At 50.1% G+C, this 9,760-nt stretch overlaps 1 protein-coding gene across 1 annotated transcript in view; it reads right to left on the bottom strand.

Moving 5' to 3' along the window:
* grin2aa (glutamate receptor, ionotropic, N-methyl D-aspartate 2A, a) overlaps positions 1 to 8,515 on the bottom strand; it is a gene marked incomplete at both ends in the record, with an annotated part of 147,222 nt that extends 138,707 nt beyond the window's left edge. Inside the window, one exon of the mRNA XM_080009562.1 lies at positions 7,940 to 8,515. Within this exon, the coding sequence (XP_079865688.1) occupies positions 7,940 to 8,515 (576 nt within the window). The remainder of the gene's footprint in view (positions 1 to 7,939) is intronic.
* Positions 8,516 to 9,760: the final 1,245 nt, after the last annotated feature.

Genomic DNA, 9,760 nt, shown 5'->3' on the forward strand with positions numbered 1-9,760 from the left:
TCCGGAAACCACCGTGAGTCTTTGGGGTTCTTCCTCATCCATTCCCCCCAGAACCCCCTGGTTCTGGAGTACCCCTGCCTCCGGACCCACAACCCCCAGATGGACTGGCGCTCGGGTAGCGTGAGCGCCTGGAGCACGCACTGCCATGCCCACTGCCTCCGCTTGGCCTCTACCCCACCGCCGGACGCACCGCCGGCGGTCCCCGAGAGCCCCAACCTGTCCTCTCTTCCATCGCAATATCTGGACCTGGCCCCGGTTTTCAGCAAGCAGGGTGCGGTGTCCCTACCACCTCATCGCCTTCCTCATTCCTAGCGCATTCCTCGACCTCAAAAGCCACTTTTCATTGGCCCCGGTCTTGGCCCAGCCCGACGGCAACCTCCAGTTCATGGTAGAGGTGAACACTTCGGACACAGGGGTAGGAGCGGTACTGTCCCAGCGCTCTCCAACCGACGGTAAACTCCACCCCTGTGCCTTTCTCTCCCGCAGGCTCACCCCACCCGAACGCAAGTCTGAGGGTGGGCAACCAGGAACTCCTGGCCGTCAAACTAGCCCTGGAGGAGTGGCGCCACTGGCTTGAGGGAGCAACCCCACCACCCCTTGGTCGTCTGGACAGATCATAAGAATCTGGCCTATATCCGGACAGAGAGGCGGCTCAACTCCCGGCAGGCCAGGTTGGCCGGTTTAACTTCTCTCTATCCTACCGCCCAGGCACCAAGAACACCAAGCCTGACGCCCTGTCCCATATGTTTACGGCAGAGGAGAATGCTGGGGATCCAGAACCCATCCTTCCGCCCCCTTGCCTTGCCGCCACACTCACCTGGGAAATCGAGTCTCTTGTCACCCGAGCGCAGGAACACCAGCCCGACCCAGCTACCGGACCCCCTAACCGCCTGTTCGTCCCTGACACCACACGCTCCTTGGTTCTGCAGTGGGCCCATGCCTCCCGCCTCAGCTACCATCCCGGGATCATTCGCACCCTAGCCGTCATCCGACAGCGCTTCTGGTGGCTGACCCTCCTCCTGACACCTGGTCCTTCGTCTCCGCCTGTCCCACCTGCGCCCGGTCCAAGACCTCCACCCGACCCCGCTAGGGCCTCCTCCACCCCCTACCCATCCCGACTCGTCATTGGTCCCACATTGCCCTGGACCATCCTCACGGTGGTGGACCGCTTTTCAAAGGCAGCTCACTTCCTCGCCCTGCCCAAACTACCATCGGCAAGGGAGACGGCAGACCTGCTCATGGCCGAGGTCTTCCGCCGCCAGGGCATCCCAGCAGACGTGGTGTCAGACAGAGGTCCCCAATTCACCTCCCAGGTCTGGCGCGCCTTCTGCTCGGCCCTGGGGCCACAGGTCAGTCTCTCCTCCGGTTTCCACCCCCAGACCACCGGCCAGACGGAGCAGGGCAAACCAGGAGGTGGAGGCCATGCTTAAGCCGGTGGTCTCCAGACCAAGTCTGTCCGTCCCTCTCCATCCAGCCCGGTTCCCCGTCTCTCCACCCGGATCCTGGACCCCTCCTTCCCAGTCGTCATCATCCCTGCCCTGCCTTGCTCCATTGCCTACCTGACCGGGTCCCCCCGGCCAGCTCCACCGTGTGGTCTAATAAACATCCTTCGTCTGCCTCCCGTCTCTCTGTGTTGTGCGTTTGGGTCCCTCCTAGCTCCGGACGTAACAGCTAGGGAGAGAGCTGGAGCATTAGAGTGAGAGATAAAGCAATAGAGTGAGAGAGTTAGAGCTAGAGTGAGCGATGGAGCAATAGAGTGAGAGAGTTAGAGCTAGAGTGAGCGATGGAGCAATAGAGTGAGAGAGCACTAGAGTGAGCATGAGAGTGAGAGCTAGAGCGAGAGAGATAGAGCACTAGAGAGAGAGATAGAGCCCTAGAACTACAGATAGAGCACTAGAGTGAGATACAAAGCACTAGAGCGAGAGAGATAGAGCACTAGAGAGAGAGCAAGCAGCTCAATTTCCGCTAACGCGCTGCTTTCGCTCAAAATCAATTCCCTCTGTGGAGCGGAGAAGCTGTTGCTCATACATGGGAGCCGCGTGTAACTGTACCAATCATGCCGACTCATCAAACACACACACACACACACACACACACACACACACACACACACACACACACACACACACACACACACACAGAACAACGCACCGGGGAGGCCAAAAACAGACGAGGCGGCAAATAAAAGCCTTATTACGAAGATGTTTCTGAGATAAAACAATTCACCAAGTTAATAGTGTATCTGACAATGCCGCAGCCAATTATAGGCACGCGCACACACACACATACACACACACACACACACACACACACACACACATACACATACACATACACATACACACATACACATACACATACCCACACACACACGCTCTCCGGCTTGTCTTAGTGTGTGTGGACAGGCACAAATGTACAGGACTAGATGTAGAGCGTAGCGAGCTCACACAGTGTGCTGAGAGTGTAAACCCCCCCACCCCCCCACCCCGGTCCCCCATCACTCCAGCCTTCTTCCCCGTCTTTCTACTCGTCTGTCTTTATCATTTCTTCACCCCCTTGCTCTGTACCTCTCTCCCGTCAGCGCTAGACAAATGCATTTGTGTGTGTGTGTGTGTGTGTGTATGTGTGTGTGTGTGTAATTATTCAGCCAAAGGTACAGACAAAAACAGGGACAGTGTGAATAATATCCTTCAACGTGTGTGTGTGTGTGTGTGTGTGTGTGTGTGTGTGTGTGTGTGTGTGTGTGTGTGTGTGTGTGTCTGTGGGTGTGTATGTGTGTGTGTTAGAGAGAGAGAGAGAGAGAGAGAGAGTGAGTGTGTGTGTGTGTGGGTGTGTGTGTGTGTGTGTGTGTGTGTGTGTGTGTGTGTGTGTGTGTGTGTGTGTACGTGTGTGTCTGTGTGTGTGTGTGTGTGTGTGTCCAGTCACTGCTTTATGCATGCCTTCATTAACAGATAGGGTTTATTGTGCATTTTAATGATACAGTGATAACACACAGCACCAAAAAAATCCTGCTTTCATTAGTTTTAAAATAGTTTTGTAAAAAGGTGTACAGTAAATATACAAGAAAAAATATATATGTTTAAAAGATGGAAGTGTTGGCGGTTTTAATGCTACCATAAATGCATTTCCTACTAAAGTGGGAAGGATTTTTCGGTGTTCCGATTTGAAATTCCCATGGACATGCTTAACTATTGTGCTATTTTTATGATTATGCAAATTATTAAGATTATTGTTATAATCATTATAATGTGTTTTCATTATTATTATTTTATTAAATTGCTCATTTTAATTTGTATTTTTAGATTATTTTTGTTAAATTTTTATTGACTTTAATTAACTATTTTTATTCCTCACTTTATTATTATTGTCTGTTGTACCTGTCAACCTCTGGTTGAGAATAAAGTATCTATCCATCCATCTAACTTGTTGTTCATTAGTTTGTTTGCTCTGGTTTCAGCTAGATTCACAGCATTTTTACCACATCCGTGCAAGTTTTACTGAATTACATGGAGTTTAAGACTTTACAGTATGACACTTGGTAGGTGCACGTGCACACTTGTGTGTGTGTGTGTGTGTGTGTGTGTGTGTGTGTGTGTGTGTGTGTGTGTGTGTGTGTGTGTGTGTGTGTGTGTGTGTGTGTGTGTGTGTGCGTGTGTGTGTGTCGGTGCAGAACTGTCCTACCACAGAGGGACACACACACACACACACACACACACACCGTAGCGGTCGTGTGGAGGTGAAATCACCATGCAGCTGGAGCGGGGGCGGAGTCGCGGTGTCACTTTATGCCCTGGACACACTACATGACTTTCAAAGTCGTCAGATCGCTACTACACACTACACAACTTTCTGTCTCATGGTCAGGAATTTTGCAGTCTTGTGGTTTGCACACTACATGACTGATAGGCGACAGGGGGCCACACATTGATTTTCCGCCGATGTGGGGCTCGGAAAACTCCAAAAACCTGTCGGTGAGTGGAAAATCAGTCCAGAATCATGTAGTCTGATCGGCATGAGAGAACACACTCGAAATGTATTTGGAAAAACCTCTTCCATCTTTCCGGCTGGCTTTAAAAACGTGTAACATACAAAACCAATTAGGTGTACACATTATAAAAATGGATTCTATTGAACACTTTAAAGACACATTTTGACAAAACGTAGGTATTGTTTTTGGAAAAATCTGATAAAATGTTGAAAAAAGAAAACCTCATAAATTAAAATTGAAGACTATTTAATGTCTTTTAAGGCATAATATTTGAACGGAACAACTGGATGTAAATAATTGTAAGACTTTTTAAGGACCTGCAGACAACCCTGTATATGTATTTATTTATGTGCATTTACTGCCACAGTTAAGTGAAAACTATGTAATCAGAAATATTTTTAGTATTATTATTTAGAGTGCATCAGTTTGAGGTAGGATGCGAATGTTCCGTGCTGGGTCGAAAATCATAAAACCAAAGCGCATTTAATTTAACGTAAGGCGTAAGAATCGAATTGATAGAATTAAAAAATGGCATCCAATCACAGCTCAGGGCCAGGTGAGGGGGCGTGGCTTAACAGGGCGTGGCTGGGTGGGGGGCGTGGCTTTAGACAGAGTCTAAATCCTAATTCCAAATCAGCGCAAAATTATGGAGCTATGAGCGCGAGAGAGACAAAAGAAAGAGAGAGGGAGAAAGAGTTTAATCCACAGATTTCAACAGAACTCCTGGATCAACAGAACCCCTCAATAAAGCATAACATTTGCTTAGCGTCTTTGTTTTTTTTTTTTCGTTTTTTTGGGGGGGGATTACGGCGCCACAAACGCTCCCAGGGAATACCTGGGGGTCCGATACATTAAATTTGAAAAAGAGGTAACGACGATATCAAAATGTCTTTCGGAACGCAGCGGACGTGAGGCCGTTTTATCGTTTTATACCTCAATCAATAATGTATTCTTTTTTGCCCCGATACGGGCGGGGAGGAGATGCATTATTCAACAAAGGCTGCGAGACAGCGTATGGAAGCGGGCTAACGCAGGGAGATGCAACATTCATTTATCTAATTAACAAGCGGAATAAGACACAGCGCGAGAGAGCGGGATGGGAGGAGAGAGAGAGAGAGAGAGAGAGAGAGAGAGAGAGAGAGAGGGGGAAGGCTGAACTTGCTTGGGATGCAGGTCCTGAACCTCCCCCCTTCCCTTGGAAGTTCAGCCTCACGGGGGAGAGAAAGGAGAGAGAAAGAGAGAGTGCGGGAGTGGGGGTCAGGAGGGAGAGGAAGAGAGAGGGAGGGCAGTCGGGATGGAGAGGGCGGGCGAGAGAGAGAGAGAGAGAGAAAAATGGGGGGTGAGAGGGAGAGAACGGAGGAGCCAGGGCGAGTGAGGGGGAGTGAGGGGGCGAGCGGGAGAGGGGAGCGAAAGAGAGAGCGGGAGAAAGGGTGAGGGAAAGGGGAGGAAACAGACAGCGAGAAACCTCTCATCTGTGTTTCACGATCTTGGCTTCTTGTTTATTAGCTGAGTGGCAGTCGAAATGTGGAGACATCACGGCCCCGACTGGACTGTGTCCCACGGACCGCGACTTTATCAGCATGGCCAGGATTTCCGGGCGAGGAGGAGGCCGAGTTGCTGTTTTTATCCAAACGGTTCATCTCTCGCTCTGTGGACATTTGTGATTTCAACCCATTTGAGGGGCGTATGCTCAGGATTGGATCGGCTAATCCTCTCTTCTCCGTGTTGATTTAGCGCTCACCTGGCCCAAAAAATGGCTTTCGAACTGAATCTTCTGTGGTTTTTGAACTTGACAAAGATAAGATTGTTGGTGATTTCAATATACATGTTGATGATGCATTCGATATGTTTGCTGCTAAGTTTTTAAGCACAACCCTTTGTGAGCTAGTCTTTGAATTGAATGCAACATATAACGGGGCCAACGCACAATCATGGTCATACTCTTGATTTGGTTCTGACCCTTAATGCTGTGTGCATCGGTGACTTATCCGTGTAATAATACGTTTATTATTTTTGGCACCGTTTTTAATACTGACAACCAATCCATCGAACGCACTTCCCGTTCTCGCACTTTCATTAGTCACCCTGCTGACAACTCCTCTGTCTTTGCAGACCTTAGTAAGGATAAGGCTTTGCCTGTCCTGACAGATGACTGATTTCCTGTAACAAGAAGAATCCTAGATCTTTGTTCAGCTCAGATAGGATGTTTTTCTGTGGCTATTGATGATTATGTCTCATCATCTGGTCTGTTGACTTGTGGTGTGCCCCAGGGTTCAATCCTTGGCCCAATTATTTTCTCCCTGTACATTATTTTCTCATAAAGAGTCGTTTTAAGTGTATTAATTATCATTGTTATACGGACAATACACGGCTCTACTTGCCATTCAAACCAAATGACCTTAGTAAGCTCTCTACCTTGCAAGACTGAACGGCTATCAAGTACTGGATGTCATAACTTCCTCCAGCTTAACCATGACAAAACTGTGCTTTATAGGTGCTTTCATAGGCCCTGGGAGCATTTCTGATTATTACCATGCACTGTTCATCACCCCGAGTCGCTCTACTGTGTTTCTCGGCTCCAGTTGGTCCAAGATGTGGCCGCTAGACTTTAAGCCAAGACACAACGTAGGTCACACATTACGCCAGTGTTGGTTACACATCAGCTGCAGAATTGATTAAAAAAATTCTCTTAATCACCCATAAAGCACGAGATGGAGTCGCCCCACTTTGCATATCTGAATTGTTGTGCCCCCTGGCCACAGTGAGATCACTTTCTGACCAAGGCCTCCTGGCTACCCTGAAATTTAGGAAAAAAAAAACTAAGGGTGACCGAGCTCTTGCAGTAGTCGCTCCCACTCTCTGGAACCGTCTTCCCTTCGTTTTAAAAAGAGTCGCAGAGTCAGTGGAGGATTTTAACAAGCTGTCGGCTGTATGCCTTCTGTGCAGTTTTAACGTCTTCATATTGTCATTTTCTGTTTTTATGTTTCTAACTTACGAAAAGAAGAAAAGAAGGTGTTGGAAGATGATGGAGGGAAGAAAAGAAAACAAAAAGAGGTAAGTTTGTATTTTGTTCTTTTGTTGTTGTTGTTTGTTTCGTTGTCCTTGTTTGCTGCTATTTGGCAGAAGAAACACTCCACTCCACCCTCCGCCCGTCAAGAACAGCAACCGCTGCAGAACAGGTGGGACGTGTGTGTGTGTGTGTGTGTGTGTATGTGTGTGTCTGTGTGTGTGTGTGTGTGTGTGTGTGTGTGTGTGTGTGTGTGTGTGTGTGTGTGTGTGCGTATGCGTGTGCGTGTGTGTGTGTCATCCTGAGGCAGGAGGTCTTGGGCAGGTGCCGCTCCGTACTGTACACTGTGTAATTTGTCCTTTTTTACCTTCCACGCCTCCTCTCTGCGGTCATGTTGGGGGATTAGCCCATCGACAAACTCCCCCTCTCCTCTCTCTCTTGCTCTTCCTCCTCCTCCCTCTATTCTCACTCCATCCCTTCTACCTCCTCTATACCTTTCTTCTTTTCCTTACCACCCGACCTGAGCTCCCTCGTCCTCCCATTGCGACGGTTTCCGCCGGATTTTCTCCACCCCCAGACTGTGTCTTCACTTTCACACGTGTGTGTGTGTGTGTGTGTGTGTGTGTGTGTGTGTGTGTGTGTGTGTGTGTGTGTGTGTGTGTGTGTGTGTGTGTATGTGTGTGCATGTGTGTGCTCATTTATTTAAAACTGAACCACTCAAACCCAAAATGAGCAATCTGTTAATCTGTCTGTCAAGCCATTTAAACAATGCATCCATCCATCCATCCATCCATCCATCCATCCATCCATCCATCCATCCATCCATCCATCTATCATCCCCCTTTGATCCGCTTTTCCACGCTCACTCCGCCCCCAGCCCTCTCTGCGAAAAAACTCCACCAGTCACCCAGCCACTCATACCTCCTCCATCCTTGCAGGCATACCTTGTCGGCCATGATCATGGAGGAGCCGCCGTGGATGCCCAGGATGGGGATGAGCGTCTGCGAGGAAATAAAATCCAAAATCTGGGCGATGGCCTCCTGGTCGGTACCGTCGCCGAACACCACGCCGTGAATCTTAGTGCCGGACATCAGGTCGCACATGTGCGTGATGATGCTCTTGGGGTCGGTCTCGTTCACCAGCAGCGTCACCACGTTGACGTCGATGGGGTCCTCCTTGCTCCACAGCGCCCGGATGTCGCGGTCCGAGATGTAGCGCGTGCGGCCCAGGATCACGGCGATGTTCAGGATGGGGACCTTGTCTGAAGCTCCACCTCCTCCTCCGCCACCACCTCCTCCACCTCCGCCTCCTCCTCGCTTCTGGGCGGCTGCGGGCAGAGCGAGGAGCAGGAGTGCCGCCAGGAGGGCCAAGGGGAGCAGCACCCCACTACTACTACTACTACTACTACAACTACTACTACTACTACAACTACTATTACTACTGTTATTACTGCGTCTCCTGCTTCTACTGCGGCTCCGTCCAGACCTCCTCTGGATCTCTCTGCTACCGCCGAGAGACATGCTGCCCGACCACTTCATCCCCTGTATGGAGGGAGAGAGAGAGAGAGAGCGAGAGAGAGAGAGAGAGAGAGAGAGAGAGAGAGAGAGAGAGAGAGAGAGAGAGAGAGAGAGAGAGAGAGAGAGAGAGAGAGAGAGAAAGAGAGAGGGGCAGAGGAGGAGACGAGGAGATGAGGAGCGAGAGAGATGGAGGGAGAGAGAAAGAGGGAGACAGAAGAGGAGAGAGGGGGTGAGAGGGGGACAAAGAGATAGAGAGAGGGGAGGATAAAAGGGAGGGAGGGAGGGGGAGAGAGAAAGAAGGAGAGAGCGAGAGGGGGGGGGAGGGTGGGATGGGGAGAGAGAAAGAAGGAGAGGGAGGGAGAGGGAAGCGTAGGAGAGAGAGGAGGAATGAGGGAGAAAAAGCGAGGAAGGAGAAACAGGAACAGGGAAATATAGAAAGGGGGAGGGAGAGAGGGAGAGAAAGGAGGAGAGGGAATGAATGGGAAGAAAAAAATATATATATATTGTTAACACCCAGTTCTCCCAAGCCCCCCCCCCCACACACTGACACACACACACACACACACACACACAAACACACACACACACTCAGTTTACATCTTTGCTCTCCTCTACTGCTCCTGTAAGGTGGAAATTTTATGTATCAAGCGTGTGAAGCCTCCTTGAAGGAAAGGGAGCAAGAGAAAGAGAGAGAGATGGAAGTGGAGAGAGAGAGAGAGAGAGAGCGAAAGAGCGAGAGAGCGAGAGCAGCCTTGAGAGGAAATGGGGGATGGACCTGAAAGACGAGGCAGCAGTGACTAACAAAGATTTAGTTTTATAGTCACGATTGTTGGGGTGGATTATATAGGAGCGAGCCACCACGCTGCCCCACCGGTGCGGGGAGGTAGGGAGGGAGGAAGGAAGGAAGGACGGAAGGATGGACCGGAGGGAGGAAGGGGGGGGGGGGGCGAACGAAGGAAGGAAGGGGGGGAGGGAGGGAGGAAGGAAGGAACAGAGGGAGGAGGGGGGGAGAAAGAAGGAAGGAAGGAAGGAAGGATGGGGGGGGTGGGAGAGAGTGAGGGATGGAGGAAGGAAGGAAATAAGGGGGAGGGAGGAAGGAAGTAAGAAATGGCAGAACGGAGGGAGGAAGCGGGGGAGAACGAAGGAAGGAAGGAAGGGAGAGAGGGAGGGAGGAAGGGAAGAAGGAAGAAAGGAAGGAAGGAAGGAAGGAAGGAAGGGAATGAGGGAGGAAGGAAGTAAGGAATGACA

This window comes from Zeus faber, assembly GCF_960531495.2.
Source record: "Zeus faber genome assembly, chromosome: 11".
Classification (NCBI taxonomy): domain Eukaryota; kingdom Metazoa; phylum Chordata; class Actinopteri; order Zeiformes; family Zeidae; genus Zeus; species Zeus faber.